The 24,934-nt window shown below is 35.1% G+C and overlaps 3 protein-coding genes and 1 pseudogene across 4 annotated transcripts; 1 reads left to right on the forward strand and 3 right to left on the reverse strand.

Annotated features, from left to right (window-relative positions):
* Window positions 1-3,964: 3,964 nt before the first annotated feature.
* On the reverse strand, window positions 3,965-10,953 carry LOC110424744 (anoctamin-like protein). Of its 2 annotated transcripts, none has more exons than XM_021439399.1 (16): window positions 10,256-10,953; window positions 9,504-9,573; window positions 9,275-9,390; window positions 8,603-8,729; window positions 8,419-8,519; window positions 8,238-8,329; window positions 8,025-8,129; window positions 7,650-7,919; window positions 7,323-7,455; window positions 7,127-7,240; window positions 6,969-7,039; window positions 6,752-6,879; window positions 6,296-6,397; window positions 6,105-6,199; window positions 4,533-4,691; window positions 3,965-4,409 (listed from the first exon to the last, which is right to left on the reverse strand). In XM_021439399.1, the coding sequence occupies exons 1-16, from the start codon at window positions 10,427-10,429 to the stop codon at window positions 4,236-4,238; spliced, it is 2,031 nt and encodes a 676-aa protein (XP_021295074.1). In that variant the 5' UTR covers window positions 10,430-10,953; the 3' UTR covers window positions 3,965-4,235. The 2 variants fall into 2 exon arrangements, with proteins under 2 accessions (XP_021295074.1, XP_021295075.1); XM_021439400.1 differs by having other exon boundaries at window positions 6,105-6,212; window positions 6,315-6,397; window positions 10,256-10,950.
* A 1,302-nt stretch (window positions 10,954-12,255) lies between these two features.
* VPS46.2 (SNF7 family protein) lies at window positions 12,256-13,656 on the forward strand. Its single transcript, XM_021438675.2, has 2 exons — window positions 12,256-12,732; window positions 13,225-13,656. The coding sequence occupies exons 1-2, from the start codon at window positions 12,408-12,410 to the stop codon at window positions 13,509-13,511; spliced, it is 612 nt and encodes a 203-aa protein (XP_021294350.1). The 5' UTR covers window positions 12,256-12,407; the 3' UTR covers window positions 13,512-13,656.
* A 1,298-nt stretch (window positions 13,657-14,954) lies between these two features.
* On the reverse strand, window positions 14,955-16,228 carry LOC110424492 (Mannose-binding lectin superfamily protein). The gene is made up of 3 exons (XM_021439067.1): window positions 16,087-16,228; window positions 15,542-15,769; window positions 14,955-15,444 (listed from the first exon to the last, which is right to left on the reverse strand). The coding sequence occupies exons 1-3, from the start codon at window positions 16,087-16,089 to the stop codon at window positions 15,112-15,114; spliced, it is 564 nt and encodes a 187-aa protein (XP_021294742.1). The 5' UTR covers window positions 16,090-16,228; the 3' UTR covers window positions 14,955-15,111.
* A 276-nt stretch (window positions 16,229-16,504) lies between these two features.
* Window positions 16,505-23,168, reverse strand: LOC149526715 (uncharacterized; annotated as a pseudogene).
* Window positions 23,169-24,934: the final 1,766 nt, after the last annotated feature.

Below are 24,934 nucleotides of genomic sequence, written 5' to 3' on the forward strand. Positions count from 1 at the left end.
ATGGAAAAAGAAATAAAAGGAAATAAATAGAATTAGCACGAGAGATTAGAATGATTTAAAGTCTCACTTGCTTGTTGGTTTCAACTATTTCTCTTCTCTTTGACCCAATGAGCAATATGGACGGGCATTTTTTTGAAAATTAGTCATGAAAACATTAAAAAAGGAACAATATGTCCCAATCGAAATTCTAAAGTTCGAATATTTATAGTGAAATTGAAGATTACCATCTTCACAAATGCATTTTCATAAATATTTTAGGAGATGGACTAAAAGCTCCTAAATCTCCTCGTTGTTTGTTTCTGCTTGACTTTATTGCAAATTTGGATCATATATACATAATTATAAGGTTCAAATCCTTCTTAATTTCACAGACTTATCTCAATACATATTAATACTGTTTCAAAACATGATAAAGACAGTGTCGTTAGTTTGATTTTTCCAACAATTACTGTTATTATTTTGGACTAATTGCACATCGGATGGTAGGGTGATGTTGTGTTATATATCAAATACAATAGCAGCCATTTTGTCTGACTTAGGTTCTCGAGCAATATATGGTTGCCTTTGTTTTAACTTTATTCAGCCAATTGTCCTTCGGTTTGCTCGAAACGAAGTAAGATTCTAAAGGAAACTTTTTCAACGCATCCTATAGTTTTATGATTTGGTAAGAATTAGGATCGCTTGGTGGATCAAAAGCATATATAGGTATAGCGGTCTGCAATATTTCTTGTCTGGAATATTGTGAGAATATAAGTCAACCGTATGTGTATATATTGTTCTTTTGTTATATTGGAAAAGCAGTGGTAAGTATCCAACCTAGCTAGCTTATTGAGACATTTATATATATATATTTATATATATAATTGAAAAAAGAGAGATTTAAATTTTATTTTTTAAATAAAAAAATCATACATCAATTAAAAAATTAAATACTCGAGTGCTAGTTGAGACATTTGGTTCATAAAAAAAAAAGGTCCATAAAAGCATGTCATAGTTCACATTTTTTATGTAATGTATATTTGTAAACATGATATCTCTTAAATTATTTGAATCATTTCAAACAAATCTTTATTCTTTTACGACGTTTAATTAAGATTTTATATATATTTTGTATCAAATAGATCTTTATAATTAATGATTGATTAATTATTAGTAGTTAAAACGTTATTTGTCATTTTTATATCACATTGAAAATGAAAATGTTATATGATCCTATCAAGATGTTATGTTTTCATGCTCCCTCAATAACATATGATATAAAATGATAAATGATGTTTTAATTAATAACAATTAATTAATTGTTTGTTATAAATGTATAAGTGTTTGATTAAATGTAAAACAAATAAAAATTTATTAAAATTTTCTAAATATTTTTTAAAATAAAATTTAAAGCATTTCTAACAAGGCACTATAACTTTCAACCAAAAAAACAAGAAAATAAAAGAGCCATATAGCTAGCTAAGTTTATTATTTTGGTGAAAAATTACTACATTAATCATTAAAATATTGTTAAAGTGGCGCCGTTGATGGTAATGTTTCCTCCTTGTCAATGAGTAGGAATTAAGTAAACGCGAATGAGGAGCACCAGAAAACTCAGTTTCTATAATTAAACTTATATATTATGGGTAATGATTTTATAATGAAGGAATCTTGTAAAAATAGTTTTTATGTAAAAATATCAATTTATGGGGTTCCGTAACTCGCTTTAGCCCCATTAAATTGAAATTCGCTACCATAGAATATTCCTATACTTTTTGTAAAATTTTTAATGGAAGCAGCAGAGAAATTGAAGACACCACATGAGTTTTCCTTTCTTTTTTTTTTTTTATTAATTGATTAATCGTTTGGTTTGTAAGTATTTATATACTAATCAAGAGACTTGATGACCGAGTACAGGTATTCCTATTGTCCAAGAAACTTCTTAAACCAACCGTGTACACTTTTTTAATCAAAATCCTTTTTATTGAGGAAACAAATGTACACGGAACAAAATCAACATTGACGATTTACAGGAGGAAAAGTTACTGTTAACTTACATGAATTTTAGGCTATGCTTATATATTACTAGCATTTTTTTTAATACTAGTATTTTATATGTTGAAATGTTAGGATTATTTTAGAGTAAAATACACAAATTTTTTAAGTTTTGATCATAATTTTTAACGGATTCATTAATATTTAAAATAGACAGTTCGTTCTAAAAGAATATCTTTTATTGAATAAAAAAATAATCTTTCGCTATATATATAAGTACAACCATTAGTCAATATTTTTATTAATTTGATGACATGTTAATATTTTTAGTACAATTTACTTTTTATTAATTTTAAAAATTACCATAATATAAAATACAATTTCTTCCTCTCTTCCTCAATATTCTTTCTCCTATTCTCATTAAATTTTCTCCACCGCAGATGGTGAAAGAATTTGGCAATGGTAAGCATGACAAGCATTGGAGAGGCACGATCTCTCGGGATCTAGTCGAGGAGCGTTAGGTCTAACTACAAGGTGGTTAATCGGTGTAAAATTAATCAGAACCAATTGTAAGGTGGTTGAAAGATGTAAAAGACGAGCTAAATTGAGAAAAAAAAATTTAAAAGAAAGGGAAAAAGTAAAGAAAAAATATGAAGTATTTTAAACATTTTACGTTTATCTATTAAGATTAGAATGAATTATCCAATACTAATAGAATCATATAAAATTATAATCAAAATTTTAAAAAATACATTATTTTACCTTTTCACCTATTTAACAAGTTGCTATGGATTAGAGTACTCAACACGGCTTTCTAGGAGACCAAAGTTTTAGAGGAATCTAACCGCAGAATGCTGAAAAGTCAAGTCAATGGAAATATTTTGCTACACGTTCTGAAAGACTAGCATGTTACTTATCAAACTTTAACACCCCAACCCTATAAATGTTTCAGCCATGTCATTTAAGCCATCATTCCAACATCCTCTTTGGGTCCCTGTCGGACATATAAAACCATGTCTGTCAAGAAAACTGTTGCTCTGGACAACGCCCAAGTTGTCAAGAGCAACGTTGCAAGTAAGCGCAGACGCTTTAACCAATGTTTCTCCTTCGTGGAGATTTCAATGGAACCAGCACAATCATTAAGCCACCTGGATTCCAACAAGTTCAAGTCTGAGATCAAGAGATGGGCTAAGGCCGTTGTGGCCTATGCTCGTCAGGTCAGCGGTCGTTTTGGGAGCTCCCGCAGAAGTGATCCATATGGAAGCTCTCGAAGCTCAGCAGATGTGCATAGCTAGCTAGTTGAAGACTTGAATGGGATGATATCGATTGTTGATGGAGATGTTGAGAGTTTTTCTCCTGGTTGGAATTCATGCAAAATAAGGCAAAAAATTTGTACATTTGAGATGATGAGAATTGGTTTATGGCATCCAAGCAACGATGGGATCAAATCTATGGATAATTTGATGCAAAGGTCAAAATTCAAAGCAGATGAAACAACTTCGGACCGGTTTCCTTGTATATAGTTTTTATCATAGTGGGATTGCTGTCTTTGACTCTTTCTTCTATTTGCATTCATTCTTGTGTATATAGTTTTCTTTTGATTGTTAATTTTTTTTCTTTTCCTTTATGATTATTTTACCTGAAATAGGTTGTTAATTACTGAGAAATGATGTACCAAAGTGAAAATCCTCGAGAAACTAAGCAGAAATTCCTGCAGCGTATGGTAATGCGCATGATTGAGTCATGAAAGAAATGGAGGCAATGTTCTAATGGCAATAACTTCGTAACAGAGAAAGTTGCTGATGCTAATCAGCAACCGCTTGGAAAAGCAAGCAGCAGTTTCTTATTCCCGTCCAACGGGCGAGTGGAAAACAACTCTTCCTGCTATTCATCAGGAAGTTCTGATACCTTTGGGACAGATCCTTTTGGCAATGATTTACAAATAAAAAATAGTTAAAAGCAATCTGCCAAAATACTTTTAGACGTGGCACAAAAGAAAAATCATTTAGACTTCTCTGATTACCAAAATTTCTACACCAACCAGTATAATATTGAAAATTAAACATTCAGTTGTAAACAATCCCTGGAAAAGTATTGAAAATTTACAACAGAAGAAAGAAAGAGGAAAAGAAAAACAATATATATTTCAATTGTTTGCAAAATTTGTAACTGAGCTATAGCTTTGATGATTAATCAAAGTACCAGCTTGTTGATCTTGTTTCACTGTTCTTAGACAACGAGTTTGGTGGAATGCTTGGACATCAGTCGGTAGCTTTCTGTATTACTGTCTTTTTTAATCCATCAGGCCTCTTTCTTGGAATTGATCCACCAAATGCCTTTTCTCCCCCAGAAATGCTCCTCAAAAGCTGTTTAGAGCACATGTCTTGTGCTTGTGTTGCATTCTTCATCCTGTTGGCTCTCACCCAAGCAGGTTCCTGTCATGAAAGAGAGGTCAATGGTTCTTATACTCTCATATATAGTCTCTTCAAATCATTAAGTGTTTAGCTATATAAAGTTTAGGAAAACAAATTAATACACGCTAGAGTAAGAGGAGATACCTCAGGAAGAAAGCGGGAGAACCCAAATTTAATCAACAGCAGAACATGTTCCATGACAAGAATTGCTGCAAGGCCAGGTTCTATTTTCCATTTCCCTTCCTGATCGTATAGCCATACTAAAAGTGCAGAATTGGTGCAAATCGACATCAATATCAGGAACTGAAATACAAGTCACCATATCAGCAAATATCATGGTATGAATTTTAAAGTGAAAAGCATATAGATGAGCAATAACTGAAGATTGATAAAAGATCTTCCAAAATGCCAAAAACAAAAGCAGGTCTATAATCCTAGTCAAAATTTTGGATTGTATCACTTATCTAGAAGAGTGTAGAGATAAATTTCTTAATGTTTATAAAGTTACTCACAGCTGTCTCATATACATGTGTGTGTGTGTGTGCGTGTGCGCGTGCGCACGAGTGTATAAATGGAATTTGCTTTCGTTAAAGTATTCTTGCTTTTTTTGACAATCCTGAATATAGAAGAAACAGTTCTTAAGGATGCTTTCAGTCTAATATTAGATCAAAGTCAAAATTCCCTGGCTAGGACTTCTATGCTCTGCAGCTACGTAAGTATTCAGGATATGATAATAGATGGACTATTAATTTTAAAGATGTAGAAAGCTGCCACCATATTAACAACAATATTTTGGTTGGACCACCTAGTGGTGTGCGGCGGTCGGTTTTGTCGGTTTCGGTTCGGTTTTGACCAAAAATCAACCAAAAAATATTACAATATAACCAACCGAACCGCATATAATGTAATGTCGGTTTCGGTCGGTTCGGTCGGTTCTCGGTCGGTTACAATAACCGACGGTGGCAGTCGGTTACAATAACTGACGGTGGCAGTCGGTTGGGCGGTCCCAACCAACCATCGCACAGTCCTAGGAGGGGGGAATTTCGTTTGATCGGCGGACTCGGGTAGGGGGTGGGGGGGGGGGGGGGGGAATCTGGTCGGACTTGCGGGAGGGGAGGGAAGTTTCGTTAGGTTGGCGGACTCGGGTAGGGGGGGGAATCTGGGTCGGGACTTGCGGGAGGGAGAGGAAGTTTCGTTAGGTTGGCGGACTCGGTGGGGGGGGAAGTAGTGAGGTCGCGGGGCGGGGCCCATGGGTAATTTTTCTTTAAAAAAAAATTTCTCAATTTTTCGGTCGGTTCGGGGGCAAAGGAGCCCCCCCGACGACCGAGCCAATCAGCCGACGAGGTCGATCGGAACAACCGACAGTTGCAAAAACAACCGTCGGTTGTAACAGTCGGTTACAGTAACCGACGGTGGCGGTTGGTTGGGCGGTCCCAACAGACCGTCGCACAGTCCTAGGACCACCCAATTGTGAAAGTCAGGGCTCCAGAAACTATTTCCTTGGTTTGCCTTGGCTACAAATAGGAATTACTAAATGCTCAAGTAAGACTTATTAAAAACAGTTAGAAAGCATGTACATTGTACTTTTAGTTTACCAGAACATATTTGGAAAGCAAATACAATTAAAGTAAAGTTCTTCTCTTAGTCAAGACATTAGTTTTTGTAATTGTGGTGGCAAATGACTGATGACACCTTACTTTTTTATAGTAAACATACCTGAAAAATGTTTAGCCAAGCTCCAATTGTAGCAGCAGCCCGTGGAACAGGCCTTTTCAACATGGCAAGAAGCTTCAGGGCGTCTGTTCTAATTTCTGCAATGTTGTTCTATACATCAAGCTAACAAGTTTAGTTTACATTGTTAAGACTGAAATCAATATCAAACCATATTAGCAATTAGGTGAAAGTACCACTAGAAGCATTATATACCAAGGCAGAGAAGGCAAATGCAAGGGGAAATGCACAGGCAAACATCATGATCATTCCAAACTGCAGTGCTAACTCCAGAAAATCTGCACATGTTTTAAAATGTTCATTAAGTAGAAGAAAAAGCTTTGTTTGTAAGTTTGTTGTGGTGCTTTATGATCAAAGTAAAATAGAATGTCTCATATACATCTAACAGCAAATCAGTATACAAGTCTCTTCATCGAAATTTATGATCATCATCCAAGCTTTTCTCAGGCAATGCATATATAAAGCACAAACATACTTACACTAGTATGTTACTCTAGGCAGGAACTAGACCTAAATAAAGTAAACTCATTTTGCATGCAAAAGTTATTTTTATGTGAAAGGGCAATAATGACATAGTTTATCTTCACAAGGCTCAGACAGCCCAATTATTTACTCCATATTTGGCACATTACCATCAAACAGCCCATCTTCCAGCTCCTCACAAATGCTTGCAGAATATGTGGGTTTCAGGTACTCTTTCTCCACCCTGGAAGTGAATTGGATCTTCCCAGTCGAACCTTTCTCACATTTTCTCTTGTTTCTTGACAAAAGAAATGCATTAGATGAAATGTAAACTTAAGCTCTATACTAAGTAGATAATAAACACAGAAATCAATAGGAAATTCGTACCTAACAGCTCTGTATTTTTTATAGTTGTACTTCAGATATGGCAAAGAATTTTCCAACAGATTTTCCAACACCTAAATAGCATTTTGCAGTTCAATAGCATTGAAGTCCAAGACGTTGTAAGGCATTAATAAAGAGTAACGAAACTCGATAATCTTTACCTCAGAAAGTATAAGACGCTGGATCAACACTTGGCGAAGGGTCATAAAGTTGCGATGTAAAAGGGCATGATAGAAAACCCCAATATATGATTGCATAAAATAAAGACCAAACACCTGAAATACAAGCTGAATTCTTCAAATAAATTCCTTACAAGGAAAAAGAAAAACTGAATGACAAATCACTTTCTAATCATACTTTGTAGACCAAGCTGTCAGCCTTATATTCGGTATTTTCATTGTTTTCATGCTTAATGAGCCTGATTGATATCTTCCCCCCAATCTTTGTGAAGTACTGAATTACAAGAAGATAAACTGCAGTTAACCCAAACCTGAAACCAAAAGCATGGTACACATAAAGCAAAACACTGTGTTATTTACATATTATAATCAGAAAAGAACTCTCACAACACAGATTGTAGTATTTGCCAAGGAAAATAAATCACCCAAAATTATTACTCAGGCATAATCATTTTCATCAACGTAAAAAAAAAAAAAAAAAAGAGAGAGAGGCACAGGATCTTACTTCACAATATCAGACTTGATGACCTCATAGAGATGAGCATAAGCCAACTCAAATGGTAATTGGAGGCAGACAATACTCAAAATAATGATAGCATCATTTCTGAATCGCTTGAGATAACTAAACCATTCATATTTTTGAAATGCTTCTTTCTCTTTTGTTTTATCAGTTCCCAAATTTTTTGTAATTTCCATTGGAGACTGTAGGGAGCCCCACTCCCTCCCCAATAGTTTATATCCTTGGCTTGTGCTGACAGAAAAATTAAGATGCCACCTACATCAGTCAGGGAGAGAGAGAGAGGAAATAACTAAATCAGAAAAGCTGAAGAAACAAGCCTTGTATTTAGGAAGATGGCCCAATAGTTAGAAATCAATTTACCTGGCTGAAAGTGCAGAGTTTTTACGTTTCCAGAACTGGAAAAACAACACAGCCCACAATACTATGCTTATGAAGAAAGCAGGAAGCACTAGTAATTGCAATGATCTGGATTAATCATTATGCCCAAGCAATCAAATTAAACCAAGGATAAAGCAATTCAGTACCTGAGAAGACAAAAATAGCTTCCAAGCAGAAAGAAGCAGTGTGGCTTACCCAAAATCAACCAACTGTAAGATAAGCCCAAATGCAGCTGGAAAAATCATCCAGCGTGTATACATTCCAAGGAAAGCAAAATAGACTGCAATCTACCACATGCAAATACCTTGATTAAGCAATATACTAAGCACTGCAACAGTAATCTGCAAAATTTCGCTAGCTGTGAAGTTATAATCACCTTTGTCCCAAAATATGTGTAAATATCATCAATTGGCTGATTCGTGAAGTCCCAACAATTTAATGCCCAATTCCTGAGTAGCTTCTTCCTCTTTGTTTCATCTATAGACAGGATTTATCTTACTTCAGGGCTTAGAAAGCATGAGAACTGCAGGTAATTTGCTTATAAATGTAACCAAGCATACCGTGTACAGGGAAAACTTGTTTAACAATTCCTTCCAATTCCAATCTCTGCAGTAATGATTCCCCCACTTCCCATTGGATCTCTTTGCCATCAAATTTTAAAGTTACATCTGAATTCTTCTTATTAACCTGTAAAATTTTTATTTCATTACTGGTCCTCCAAGAGGCATAAAATTCAAAATCTTTAATGGGTAGAGGCAGCATAGATACACAGGACAGATCCAAAGACTTGCATACAAAAACAACAGGGCAATGCTCACATGCATATGTGCACATTTTTTACTATATAGAGAACATCAAAACAGTAGAACTCCTATTGATCATATCAAAGGCACCAACCAGTGACAAACAACTATTATTTAAATAAACAATCATGAGCAGCCAGTTGACTAACACACCATAAAATTCACTTGTGATTGCATCTCATTCAAGATACATGCATTTGAATGTTAATTTGACTGCCACAAAATAAAGTAGCGCTGTGAAATTAACTAGTGATGCCAACCATGTAAGTTAAACATAAAACTAGATGCTAGAAGATAAAGAAGCCATACAAAGTTAATTATTACTGCATCTCATTCAAGACCTTTAAATTTAGGACTTGATGTCTCATAAAGATGTATTGTTAAACTAGAAAGAGAAATAAGTAAGATGGCGCACATAGAATGACTCACAGTTTCATATATCAAGTGATGGTAGCACTGGAAACGCTCACACCAACTAAACAATGAGCCATCAGGCTGCCGCACAAAAGCTTCGACCTCTTCCCACTCAAACTGTAAATCAATTCCTGAAGTGCAATGCTTTATTAACAAATTTTCACGAAAAACAAGTATTTAATCGAAATGAAGGTAAGGAAAAGGAACGGGACAATCGTCAATATCTAAGCCAAATAATTATTACCAATACGAGTGGGCTTCTTCATCTGCAGCTTCGCTGCAGCCCTTCCCAAAGTTTCTAAAGGTGCCGCCAGCTGAAAGAAAGATAGTTATCAAACAACTTAACTCAAGATTAACTTTACATCCCAACCACTTGGAAACAATCAAAAGAAAGGAAACTTCAAAAACTAAATCAAGCATGACTTTAAAAAACAATAAAAATTGAGGAATAAGGCAGAATAGGCAATAAATTGAAAATTTTAAATAAAATGTTTAAATTCAGTTTTACAAGCCAATTTGCTAATAAATTTCTTTCATTATTCAGGAAAAAGGAAAAGGGAAGGCTGGAGGGTGGTTCTCAAACAAATGCATGCAAATTTTCTAACTGGAAATACTGAAGTAATCAAGATAAAGAAAATTTCCTTTCATTGAAGGAAATCCATAGCCATTAACTTGTATGCAACAGAATATCAAAAAAAAAAAAAAAGCCCACTACAATTGCACAAAGGAATTTGTTGATAAGAATGCATAGTCCTATATTTGTTTAGCACATGCACGCACACACACACACACAAAACCCTCTTAGCAGGAGCCAAAAGGGAAAAAGAATACTTCTTTAGCTAAATTTGGTTACTGTAGATTTACTGTAACAGCCAGCAGAAGGCAAAATAAATTATGAATTTATTTTTAAAAAAAAGGATCAAAAGGGACAAAAAATTATTCTTCAGGACAATGTAGAGGATGCCCAAATTTGAAAAGTAAAAAAAAAAATCAAACCTTGATAAACTCATCTGAAAGGCCAATAACTCTCTCAACAACGAAGCCCACATTCCTGAACTCATTTACAAGAACCTCAACACAATCATAACCCTCATTTTCTTCCTTTAGGTTCCTTTTTGGAACCACCACAGCAATCTCGAACACAATTTGGTCTTCTCCAAACCCATTCATTTTCCAGAGCCAAATTCACCCAAAACAGCATAAAAAAGAGAAGAAGCACCTGAATCTAGTGCACTGTAGTTTACAAGAAACAATGAGGTGGGGCGGTGGTTTCTTTGTAATCAGTTAAAAACAACCTATTCGGATCTATTTTTGCCATCAAAATGCATTTGAAATTAACAAAAGGTGGAATCTTTCCTTTTTCTGTAATGACCAAAAAATGGGTCCTGTCAAATGTCAGCTCAAAAGGGTAAATGGGTCTGTGTAAGTTTTATAGAAAAAGGTGTCCATTTTGAGCCTAACAGCCTAATGGGTTTTCTGTGTTTGGGATCGAAGAAAGATTAGTACATTCGAAGGAGATAAATTTGAAATTTCCTTCAAAATGGGATATGGGCATAGGAGGGTTTCTGGTTTTACTTTTCAGCCTAATAAATAACCAGATGGGGTAGGGAGGTTCACTGTCTAGGACTAAATAGTTTCTGTCATAATGCCAAACGAATCCGAGTAGAAGATAAGTACATAGAAGAAAAATACATGCAGGTACCTCTATACACAGGTGTCTAAGCAGTCGGGTATTAGGGGAGAGGTTGAAGTGAAAGAGAGACACAGAGGACAGTTTAACGGGATAGTGACACGTACGCATGTGACTTGGCACTTTCCTTTGTTTCTTTCTTGCCCCACCTCCATGCATTTTTGATGTAATGAGTCTAATGATCATGCAAAATTCTTTTTCTTTTCTTGGCTTTTGTAAACAGAAAATTCCTACATCACGTTGCCGAATTCAATCCATTTTCAGTGTCTCTTTGGTGCAATTTGCCTGCGGGTGATGATAGTTGTGGAATGTGGAGTTCTGAGGAGGAAAGTGATACGCAAGACAGATATATATATATATATATATATCTCATTCCTGGCAGGCTGGAAGCATAGTTTTTGGAATCAGAGGCACTGGTAGCAGCAGGAATGCGTGTTGGTTTTTATACATTCCCTTAATTCCTTCGACAGAGTCACTGAGCATTCATATCTAATAAATATATACAAACTGCTTCGTGTTATAACATTGGATTGGAAAATTGGCATTTAACAGTATTAACATTTGGATAATTCAGTAAAAGCTAAGCTCATTGTTTCTGATAACGATTAGTATCATTAGCCAACTTGGGCAGTAATTTTTAGGAAACCTCTAAGCCTGCCTTTTGCTTTCCAAGTTAAGAAGTAGACAGGAGGAAAAGCCTATGTCTTGGGATGAGCTTTGCGGCACCACATAGTGGCGTTCGGATAATGGAACCTTCGAGGAAGCAGGGTTGCTTCATTTCACAGTAGCTAAAATGCTGCTAGTACTATATCTATGAACTTCAAGTTTTATTTATGAGAACCGACAACCTTAGAAACTCATTGCAAAACTATTTGAGCTTAATGTAAACTCCATCCACATGCCAAAGTTTCTAATAACTTATCCATTTTGCATGTAGTCGTCACATGTTCAAATATCAACTCCCAAGGGCTAAGGGGTAGCAAAATCCAGGGTTTAACCCAAGTTACTAGTTTGCAGCAAATCCTGTTTAAGAGTTTGTATAATCCAATTTTTTTTTATTACAAAATGTTTCTGATAAAAGCTGTCTAAAAAATACCTTATGCATTATTATGCTGTGTGATTTTATAATTACCAATTTTAGGCACTTGTTTATTGCTTATAGAGGAAGAAAATGGATATTTATAGTCTAAGGCCCAAAAACAGTATGTAAGGTTGGTCCCACTTGGCGGTCGGCCCTTTACGCTGCTTTTCCACCTTCGCCCCCTTTTCCTTTAACCAAAAATAAATAAATAAAATACACACACAAAATCCTTATACAAGAAGCAAAACGGAGTCAAGACGCGATCAAAACACCCAAAAAAGAAAAATAAAAAACCCAATTTCTTAGCCCTAATATCTTCAAACCCTTTCAGGATCAAATCTTTCTCTGCGAACGAAGAGAAAAAAAAAAATCCGGCCATGGGAAACACCGAGAAGCTCTTGAACCAGATCATGGACCTGAAATTCACGTCCAAATCGCTGCAACGCCAGTCGAGGAAGTGCGAGAAGGAAGAGAAATCTGAGAAACTGAAGGTGAAGAAGGCGATCGAGAAAGGGAATATGGATGGAGCTCGGATCTATGCCGAAAACGCTATTCGCAAGCGCACCGAGCAGATGAACTACCTCCGGCTCGCGTCGCGTCTCGATGCTGTCGTTGCTAGGCTCGATACCCAGGCTAAGATGACCACCATTAACAAGTCCATGGGTAATATCGTCAAGTCTCTCGAATCTTCCTTGGCCACTGGTAATTTCCTCGTAAAAGTTTTACTTTTAAATTCTTGATCGTCTTCTTTTTTGGAAATTATAGGGTGTAATTGAAGGAGAACCAAAAAAATTGCATCTTTGGGAAACTTTAGCCTAAATTAGCCAGCTACCCAATTTTTTTTTTCGTGTTAATTTTTCGTAAAGGATTTTTTCTTGCTAATATAGTGGCAATTTACTTCAAAATTTTCTTTGGTAATGAAATTTTCCTTCCTATTTTTCATATATACCAAACAAAGTGAGAATTATCAACATTGTGGTTATTTTCTTTTCCGTTAATTTTCTTTTTAAATTTTCCATGAACCTGACATAGCCTAAAGGAAAAATATGTGGAGATAATAGCCTAAAGAAAAATTCTTTCTATTTATTGGTAGATGTCGTTTTCCTTTTTTATAAGTGTAAATTAACGGCATTAATGCTGTAATTTGGATGTGAATATGGTGAAACTGGAGGGTTTGTTCTTTTGCTCTTGCAGGCAATTTGCAGAAGATGTCAGAGACAATGGATCAATTCGAGAAGCAATTTGTGAACATGGAGGTCCAGGCAGAGTTTATGGAGAGTGCTATGGCTGGTTCTACTTCATTGTCCACACCAGAAGGTGAAGTCAACAGCTTGATGCAGCAAGTGGCTGATGATTATGGGTTGGAGGTCTCTGTTGGGCTGCCACAGCCAGCTGCTCATGCTGTGTCAACCAAGACACAGGAGAAGGTTGATGAGGATGATTTGTCAAGGCGGCTTGCAGATCTTAAGGCTAGAGGTTAAAAATGGTGGAATTGATTTGAATTATCTTATGATGTATAATAACACAATGATGTCTGGGATTAAATGCTGCTTAAAGATCTTATTCTATGTGTAAATTTAACTGAATTTGGTTTATCTTTATAATGCAATGTGTGTTTCATATCAATGAGCTGATGCCTTAATTGTGAATTTTAACTGTATACCGTTTTCCCCGGAAATCGCTGAATGTGGTATGTGGGGTGATTGGATCTTTGTGAATGAATTGGTAGAGAGGTTAGTGTTGGTGTTGGTAGCCATGATGTTTGAGATTAATCCTAGGGTAAAAGAAAGTATTTGTTTTTGTGAGGATTGATAAGTGGCTCAATATTTTCTTCTTCATCAAGTGAATGGATTAGGTAAAAGCTATTGAAGATAAGCATTCATATTTTGGATGACCACTATTTTGGGGGTTGAAGGTCTTTCATATAACATGTCTCTGCTTAATGTAGAAATGTGGGCATCAGTGTATGGTTTCCATTTCTCTACGTGACCTTGAGTTTTGAGATCACAGAATGAGAATCTGTTACTATAGAGAGCTGATGATAATTTGAATGGTGTTTACTGTTTGGTTAGTAGTTTCCTACTTGTAGGGAGATCAACTGAATTCACCATTGTGGTTTACATGCTTTAACTTTATGTGTCCAGTTTCACTATTTACCATCACGTCACCTTTCCCTGAAAAACAAATGTATATGTTGATGGCATGCCTAAATGACCAGGTATTGTGATCAATTAGGCCATTATTATAGATTTTAAGAATAAATATTGGAGTTTCCACTTTGGAGAAAGCTGTGCCGACAGCTCTTTTGCAGTTTCTTCCTCTGCTTGGCAACTTCCTTGAGATGAAAAATTAGGAGATAAGTAAAGACACGGCAAATGAGCATCAAATATGTGTGCAACAAATTGAAGATATATCCAGTGTGACCAGTATATCACAGCTGTTCCGAAATAGAGGAAAGGGAAAGAGCACTAATTTGGTAGGTGGAAAGAAAAATTAAGGAAAGGGGCACATAAAGGGTAGGAGTGAAATTTATTCTTTTCTCTTCATGTTTAGGGTAATCGATGGAAAAATTAAAAAAAAAAAGATGAAGGTAAAGCATAAATGGAATGATTATTTTAGTTAATTCATTTGTTTCCTTCCTTTTTTCTGTCCAATTAAGCTCACCCTCAACATAATCTCTACTTTTAACCTGTTGATCCTTACTTCTTTTTTTACTCTAATTTTTGTGCAAATAAAAGATTTTGGGATACTGGAACAGTTCCACCCCACCCAAGAAAGGGACATGGAATATGGACCTGATGTTATTCTTCTTTTGCCATGGTAACGCTGCTCTCCCTCTGTTACAGTCTCAATTGAGAGGTGAATGGTTAGAGAGAAAGGATCCTTTACCTTGCTTTGCTCATTTCATGAAAAACAAGTAGGCATAACCCCAACTCATTACTAACATCAAATAACATACCAAAGGCGACAAAATCCAAAATATATCAAAAGAAGATTGTGTGCTTTTTAAATCTTAGGTACATGCTGCCTTAATTTCAATGAAGAACTTTAAGCCTCCCTGTTGGCGAAGGGGCCTTTTCACTAGTTATTATTCTTGGCAGAGGATTTCGAGACACTACTGGCAAGCCTTTGAAAGCCTTTCTGCACCTTCTGAAAGAGTTTCGGAGATTGCACCCGAGATAAACGAAATCCGATTGAATCAAGATACCATGCGCTTCGCCCATTGAACCCGGCGATCTGCCCTCCCTCCATGGAGAAAGTGAAGGGAGTTCCTTCTTCAACTCCATATGGACCAAACGTTCTCTGGTTACTCTTAAACGTGAGTGATCGAATAACAGGGCCACCTCCATGAACTACAGGACAGTAATGACCACTTACACTGATCAAGAATTCTTCTGGGAATTTGAGCTTAATCTAGAAAACAAACCAACCAATGGAATTTGAGTGTGATTGTAATGATTATAGCTCATCAAAAATTAAAAAAGGTTAAGAATAGAGGTACTCAGCTAACCTCAACCGTCTTGTTTCCTCCTACACCTCCATGTTTTTCTGCTGTTACAGGCTTACCGTTCTTATCATAAATCACTCTGATTGAGTCGATGCAACGATCATAAACCAGAGTGATTTCTCTTACCCCATGATAGGTTCCATCGTCCCAAGCAGCTCCACCGGTTCCTCCCCATGGTCCTACGACCACACTCATTTTCTTCTTACCGCTTGGCTGATCCTTGCCACCATCCTATATATATACAAGTAAGAAGTTCCACATAAAAGTTAACTACATGTTCAAATCTTAGAACTCAATAAAATATACTATGCAAGATGTCTGTTATTGGAATAAGAGAACCAAACTTTCTTCTTTCGTTATTTTATATTCAAAATCCGACTCTGTGTACACGAAACCACAAATTTAAAGCTACAAGGTCATGTATTAATCTCCTATCTTAGTATGGTTAAATAGTCAAAGGTTCATCCAAAGTATATTAAAAAATATGACCTTTTCCACTTAAATATACATCCTAACAAGGAAAAACAAAGTTATTTAGGATTTCTCACCATATGAACCTGCAGAAGTTGGAAGATCAGATACTGAATTCAGAATAAAGGATGAGCTTTGGCCTTCACCTTAGACTGAGGCGTTCTAGCTTATGGAGTAAGCTTTGTTTTAGAGGAAAGTGGTGCTAAAATAGATAGCAACTGGAACCAGATACCATTTCCAGCACCCTCCGAGGATTGGGAATTTTGCTTTTGCTTCGTCAATAACCATTTTCACAAATATATTATTTTCTGTGACACCCAATCATCAGAATAAATTCCTAGGAGATTCAAAGCACGAAGGGTAGGCATTGGAGTTTCTGTTAATAAAAGCATGTAATGAATCCACAACCAAAAAAGTATAGAACCAATGCTAAAAGTTTGGGTAACAACCAAAAATCCAAAATTCTGGCCTGGTAACATTCAGTTAAACATGAATTTACCCCTGACAAACATGATTAAGGGGTTTCCAACTTAATTTGAAACAATTAGTTTCGAGCATAGCTGGAGATGACCTCAACCAAGCAATCCATTCAGATGTACTTTTGCTATTGGCAAGGTTTTCAGTTTTGACATTATCCAGAAAGTACCACCAGCATTTATCACCGGTAACGTTGTCTGCAGAAGCTAAGCTCCTTCTCTCCGGCCACTAGTTTCTTACGTACCAGCGGTGACTCAGGAAAATCAAGTTACTAACCAGAATTCATATCTGGGTGCATATGTCACGGGGGTTTTCTCTTGACCCGTGCGGCCTAACCTTTGCTTTGCTCAAGATCTCTTAGAAAGACTAGCAGCCTTCTCAATTAAAACAAGTTAGGATCATTTATGACAACACAAGCAAGAAAAGAGAGCTTTTATTTCATGAAATTCTGGTACAAGAGTCATTAACCTCAAATGAGGGAGCTCAAGAGGGTTTTATAAGTCTTAGACCCCTTGGAGTTGTTACAAGCTCAATCCCAATATTTAAAGGCTGTTTTGAGCCCTGTTGGACCCTATTGATGCGCCCTGGGCACTATTGCCAATACTCGGCAACGGCTACCTCACAGGCCCAGGGCTAACCAGTGTTTCCTTTACATTAAGCAGATTGCCTGGGCAGTCCGCGCCCCCCAGTTTCGTGCCAGTCTACCTGCTCCACTATGCTCCCTTTTCCTATTGGCCTGCACGCCTTGTCTGTCTGCTGCCCAGTCTGCCTGCTGGTCTAAGCGCTCATCCGTCCCCGGGTGCCAATGCTTTCGAGCCACAGTACTGTTTTGGCACCGAATCGGAGTCCCAGCCCTTGTTGCTCTCCCATCCTCGTGTTGGCCCACTCACTCTTGAGCCTCAATCCCTTGCCATCGAGCTAGCCTGCTCCTCACCACAAAATTGGCGTGACACACACATACAAACCTTCGACGGCTAAACAATTATACCTTGGGGAGATTGCTTTTGGAAATTGACAATGATGATAGTGTCTCTGGATGCCATGTTCTTAAAATATCATCGAACAGATCCTCAAGAGCTGTTGATGATTTGACCACATCGAGTTTGAGATGATAGACTAGTGGAAGAAAAATTTCCTTTGGTTTTTCACAAATGACAATATTCTTGATAAACAATGACGAGCAGAATAGCGAAAATTTGTGAACATAGATGTTACGTGTGGATGATTACATTTTATTCTTGATAAAAATAGTAGAAAAGTAATCTCGAAATGAAGATACCTTATTGGAGCAGCCCACCAATTTCAAACCGTTTGAGTAAACGGACTTCTTAAGAAATTCTTACAATCTAGCAGACCAATGGGTGCGATCATCTTCGTTGCAGAATCCAGCTTTAGCCTCTTGTTTTAATGGTTTAAAATGGAGCTTAGCCTCTTCCAAACTCGACGGATTCATAGAAGAAAAATGCATTTTATCACCCTTGTACTTAAATAAAAGAAGATTCGGGGAACCAATATCAGCTTCCTTTAGCTATTTGCATTCTCTCAAGATAAGGGTCTTAAGTTGATAACTTGAAATTGTTCCTTTTCAAGGCTTTACACTTGCTTAAGACCAATTTTTCAAGGACAAGGAAACAACTCACCCTTTAGTTTAGCATTTGCTATTGTCAAACTCTTAAGGGTGTTGCACATGGGTACGTTGATTTTGCATGGCGTAGATTTCTTTTCATGGTACCACAATGTTTCAAGATTTGGGGATTCGAAGTTAACTTTCTTTAGCCCCTTGTAAAAGTGCAAATCAACCAAGTTTAGGAAGATTTGAAACTTGAAAAATTTTCTATCCAATAAAGTAGATGATAGAAATAAATTGAGAAGTAAGTGAAAATAAAATAAAGCAAGTAAGAACATTAAGAAGTCTGAGGCGTGGTATCATTGTTTTTGTAAAGATAATTTTCGCTCAGTCGTAGTATAAAACTCGATGCAAAAGGACTATAGCGATTATCCTTCAAGATTCAATAGACCATTCTTTATAGTTTGCATAAACAATTAACGGATGATAGAAATAGTAAAAAGAAAAAACCCTACTAGGAAGGAAAAGAAGCAGAAAAATTAAGTAGAAAAGACTTAAGAGTAGGTGAGAGGCTTTGCTGTGGTTAGAGTGGGGCAGGAAAGATATATTTATAGGTAGAGAATGAAATGAATGCTACATTAAAAACATTTCACCAAATTAGAGAGTTAAGAAAAAACTTTAAGGAGTTAGAGAAAAAACATGGTTAGTATGTATACTTAGTCAAGTATACACCGTAGCAAAATTAATAGAGTCATCAACATGGAAAGTAGAGTAAAAAAACCAAATTAGGGAGTTGAGAAAAAGGCGTAAGGAGTTAAAAAAAAAAACCTGGTCAGCACGTATATTTAGTTAGGTAAAAGGGAGTTAAGAAAAAACCTCAAAGAATTAGAAAAAAAAAACTTGATTAGCATGTATACTTAGTTAAGAGTTGAGAAAAAGTCTCAATGAGTTAAAAAAATTAATAGAGTCATCAACATATTAGGTAGAGTAAAAAAACCAAATTATGGAGTTGAGAAAAAGCTTAAAGGAGTTAGAGAAAAAACTTGATCAGTATATATACTTAATTAGGTAAAAAGAAATTGAAAAAAAGTCTCAAGGAGTTGGAGAAAAAATCAAAATCTGAAAAAAAAAAATTGGTTAGCATGTATATTTAGTCAGGAGTTGAGAAAAAGCCTCAACGAGTTAAAAAAATTAATAAGGTCATTAGCGTGGTAAATAAAGTAAAAAAGTCAAATTAGAGAGTTGAGAAAAAGTCTCAAGAAATTAGAGAAAAACTTTAGTCAGCATGTATACTTAGTCATGAGTTGAGAAAAAAAACTTAAAGAGTTAGAAAAAAAACAAAACTTGATCAGTATGTATACTTAGTCAAGTAAAAAAATTAAAATCAAAATACAAAAATTCTAACCTTGTCAGCATGTATACTTAGTTAGGTAAAAAGGGTTGAGAAAAAGCCTCAAAGAGTTAGAAAAAAAATCTGATTAACATGTATACTTAGTTAAGAGTTGAGAAAAAGTCTCGATAAGTTAAAGAAATTAGTAGAGTTATCAGGGGTAGAGTAAAAAAATCAAATTAGAGAGTTGAGAAAAAGCTTAAAGGAGTTAGAAAAAAAATTTAATCAGTATGTATACTTAGTCAAGTAAAAAGAAGTTGAGAAAAAGTCTCAAGGAGTTAGAGAAAAAATAAAAATCTGAAAAAAAAAACTGGTTAGCATGTATACTCAGTCAAGAGTTGAGAAAAAGTCTCAACGAGTTAGAGAAATTAATAAAGTCATTAATATGATAAGTAGAGTCAAAAAGCCAAATTAGAGAGTTGAGAAAAAATCTCAAGAAGTTAGAGAAAAAACCTAATCAGCATGTATACATAGTTAGGAGTTGAGAAAAAAACTTAAAGAGTTAAAAAAAAAAAAATTAGGTTAGCATGTATACTTAGTCAAGTAAAAAAATTAAAGCCAATATACAAAAATTCACGTAGGCATAACCTACATGTATATTCGCACGAAAGAGGAAAAATTTAAAATTCTTCAAGATTTGGCCCAATCTTGTGTGCATGCGAGCTCACTCTATTTTCTTTACTTGTAACAAACTCATAGTGGGTTTTCATATATAAGACATTCATTTTTCTTGTATCTTAACAATGTGGGATATTTGAACCTTATGAAATACACTATTTTTTAACAGATAAATCTAAAATTCTCAAGCAGAAGATAGTTATAGAGTAAAATTCTCAATTATTTGCTCATCTATACAGAGTTTTTTAAGACACACTTTTTATAGATTAAAAAGATTTAGCTCATTACAAAGTCTCAACTGAGACCATTAAGTCTTAATGTAGTTATCTTTTTGATAATAAAGACACATTGAGGTAACTAGTAGCTTCTATACTTATACCAAGGATATGAAGATTTAACTCTCTAATATTTTTTCTCAATGTTAAAAGAGAATTATTTTAAAATCTTTTATTTTATGTGCATCTTTGTTTATATTATAGGATTTTTTTTTCTTATGTAATGTTTATTTATTATCTTTTTACTTTACTTGCACTCCAAGAAAATCTAATATTAGAATATTTCTTATTTACTTTGTTTGTATTATAAGTAAGTTTAGGATGCGCTATATCTATAAATAGTTCTTTTATGTTTCATTGTTAAACTGAACAGGATTTCTTTTGACACATTTTACTTTTTATGGTATCAGAGTCAAATTCCTAACAAAATTTTTTTCTTTTCAGCCATTATGTTGATCTAGTTGTGGTAAAGTGATATTTTTTTTCAGTGATTTATTTTCCATTGGTTGCTTTGGAGTTACACATGATTTGTTCTCTATCGACTGCTTCGATGTCACACGTAATTTATTATCTATCAACTATTTCAACTTTGTACTTGATTTGTTCTCTGTCAGTTGTTTCAATGTTATACATGATATTATATTAATAGTTGACTACTAGACGATAATTCTGATAATTTTCAAAGAAGATCACTTTTATATTGTGTTTCGTATAATCCAATATGTCTTGCTATGATGCAATATATTCTGATAAGTTAGTTATTCATATACATTTAAGATATAAATGAGTTTATGCTTCAAGAAGCAATTAAAGTAAAGTATATGTGGTGTCTATTCTAATTTAATAAATTTGTATTAGCCATGATGCTTCTATGTTATACGTGATATGTTATACTATCAGTTGACTACTAGATGATGATTCTGATATTTTTCAAGAATGATTACTATTATATTGTGTTTCGTATAATCCGATATGTCTTGCTATGATGTAATATATTTTGATGTGTTGATTGTTCATACACATTTAAGATATAAATGAGTTTATGCTTTAAGGAGCAATTAAAGTATATGTAGCTCTGATTTTGATTTAATAAGTTTGTATTAGCCATGATTTCAAATTTTCAGTTGGGTGAGCAACTAAGGTAAGGTTTTGTATGCATTCCAAATAGAATATTTTTTTGTTTTTTTTTAAAGGGATTAAACTTCGATTTGTACATCTGTCAGACATAATATAGGTTTGAGGATAGCGATTTGCCATTTATGAGGGTACTTGTTGTGAATATGCAAAACATTACAATTGATACCAAATTTTCTTTTTTTTTTTTTGCATCAATCTCATCATTCAGGTTTGATTTTTATTTCATAACCTTTGAGTGAAACTAAAGATAATTATTTTACTAAGTATGATTTCTTGACTACATTTCAATCTATAAACTTTATCTTGTTCATGAACAAATCAATAACTAAACCCGATGTCAATTTTGAAGATTTTCAATATTAGATCAAGGGATTCATGGATGGATCAATACAAAACCCGACGTCAATTTCGAGGATTTCTAATCTTGGATCTAGGGATTTATCGATGGATTGATAGCCAAACCGAATGTTAATTTTAGAGATTTCCAATCTTAGATCCAATGCTTATCTAAATATTTTGAATATTGTATTCAAAAGCGCTTACTTGAAGATTTTGAAGATTGTATTCGAAGGATTTGAAAATTGCTTACTTAGAGATTTTGAAAATTGTACTAAGAGGATATAAAAATTGCTTAAGCAAAGGTTTTGAAGATTACATTCAAAGGATTTGATGAATGGGTTGTAGTTCTCACATATGTTGATGATGTCATCATCACAAAAACAATTTCAATCGTATTTTTGAGTTGAAACATTATTTGGATGCAAAATTTCACATCAAGGATCTTGGCAAACTCAAGTGTTTTCTTAAAATTGAAGTAGCACATTCTTTAACAAGTATTACGTTAAGCTGAATATCCACACAATCGAATGTATCTAGAATTGGAAGTGTTCTTGAGACAGCCAATGAGGAGTTGCCTTAAATGAACCTATGAAGCTAGTGGAGACCTCGAAGAAGACTTAAGATGACGAGAGATCACAAAGGTGTTGCTTGAATCAAGTAGGAAAAAATGTCACGATGTACGATTTTGTAATTAGTTTAACTTGATAAAAGGCTCAGACCAGTAGCACACACTTGTGCCACACATGCTTTATGGCACAAATCAGCTTTGGGCCAACATTACTTGGGGGCCCATTGACAACTAGCATCAAGCCACCATTGATTGGGGGTTGCTAGATGACCCACACACTTACAAAGTCAAGCTGCACCAATAGCATGCACCCAAACAAGCCCTACAACACGACATGGATCGACAATCCTAGAACGCTATCCCGGTGTGCCAGGACTGCACACAAGCAGTAAAAGAGCAAGAAGATTGCACATTTGAGTGCCAATGAATGTGTAAGGAGAGCGTATGGGCCATGCACATTGAAAGCCCCCACACCAAAAGAACACGAAGACACAACTCACATGATAGCGGGTTGTGGACATTACAACCCCATGACAGGAGGTTGCATGTAACGTAGTCATGCATACTTGGAACGCGCACATTCGGCGAGCCCAAAAGGCATGCGCATGTGCATCGCACAAGAGGAAAAGTGCACTTGGGCTACGCACACATTGAAGCCTTGCACCAATAGGCCACACACATATCGACTTGCACCACAAGTGGCCACACGCACTACAAGCACATCCCAAATAGCCACACATGTGAGTGCCACGCACACCCAAACCACACACCCACGGGTCGAGCACCATAGGGTCTCGACCAAGAGGTCCGAACACCTAAATTCCTTGTATGAGAGAGATGCACTCCATAGGGTCTTGTACAAAAGCGTCGCACACCTTTAGGTCAGACATCATCAAGTTGCAAACACGACATGTTGAGGCACCTCATTTGCAAATTACTTTATCTCACAATCACTTGCTTCAGTGTGCAATTAGGAACTCCATCAGTTAAATGTAAACAACACCTTTTTGCATGACAATCTTGAAAAGAAAGTCTACATGAAGATTCCTCAAGGCTTTGCCAAATAGGAAAAGCACCAAGTTTATCATCTTTAGAAGTCCCCATTTGATCATTCATTGTTTACATTTAGCTATTGAAGATCTTTTATTACAAGATAGATTTTGGCTTCTTCGATTGCTGTCTAATTTGGGAGTATCATAACCATATCTAATTTCTTTATTTTATGACAAGTAGGCATTATTGCATATTATAGACAATCCAATTTTTCATGTACACACCAAACATTTTGAAATAGACCACCTTTTCACTGGCAACATATTCAATTCAAAATTTTATCACCCCAATCAATTTCATCTCAGTATCAACTAACAAACATATTAACCAAGGCACTTGGTCAAGAGTGATTTCAAGCTTTACTGGCCAAGTTAGGTATTTCCAATTTTCATGCTTCAACTTGAGGGGAGTAAAAGATAATTAATTTAAGATCTTTTATTTTATTTACATCCTTGTATATGATATAGGATATTATCCTAAGATATTTTCTTTTACTTATGTAATTTTTTTATTATTTTTTACTTTACTTGTACTCTAAGAAAATTTAAAATTAGAATACTTTTTTTTTTACTTAAGTTACTAGTAGATTTAAGATAAGCTATCTTTATAAATAGTCTTTTTATATTTCATTATAAAACTGAACAAGATTTTTCTGATTTCATTTTTTGAAACATTTTATTTTTCCAATTTCACATCAATCTGCTAATTTATACAAGTACACAAATTTCTGTGTACTGTGTTTTTACTCAACAAGTCTTTGCAGAGTGTTGTCAACATAATTTCCTAACATCTGCACGTTCTTGATTTTTCTGAATTTGTACTTGAGAAAACATATGTAAATCTATCAGCTGTCCATGAAATTTTCGCTGATCAAACACTAATTTGAGAAAGAAGCCCATATGTGATGGAGTCTTTGTTTCAATACCTGGTTCTCGCGACATCAGATCAGCAAATTCTGTTCTCTCATTCACTGTGATGGAATTATTTTACAGAAAGTCAACATTTTCTAACCTATCACAAGCCAACGGAGAAGCAAACAACAGTAAGAAAAGCAAGGATGGAGAAGCACTGGTACACTTCCGTGACAAGAGTCCTTGCCTTTAGAAAATAACATGCATTCAACTACTTCAGGTTACATATTTTATCACAAAACAATATGTTTGCCTAACACAAAAGAATATATATATATATATATATATATATATATATATATATAAATTGAATGGCTTATTGAATCTCTGTTATGAAAAGTTCCAAAGTGAGGGAAATTAAATTCACTTGCATATTAGTTCTACCATAAAACTAAGAGTCATTTTGTTAAATTTTGTTTTTTGTTTTTTTTTTAATGGTTTAAGTAGATATCTTGATAGTTAGAACTTTAAATTTCATCTTGACAGTCGAATCTTATAAGGGATAAAGTGGAATTATGAGATGACCTCTCGTTATGCATACCAACATCACTTGTCCTGGGAAAAAGGAAAATCTGCTTTTATACAAATAT

The sequence above is a fragment of the Theobroma umbraticum genome, unplaced genomic scaffold, assembly GCF_002168275.2.
Source record: "Theobroma umbraticum cultivar Fairchild unplaced genomic scaffold, ASM216827v3 scaffold_204.0, whole genome shotgun sequence".
Taxonomy (NCBI): Eukaryota; Viridiplantae; Streptophyta; class Magnoliopsida; order Malvales; family Malvaceae; genus Theobroma; species Theobroma umbraticum.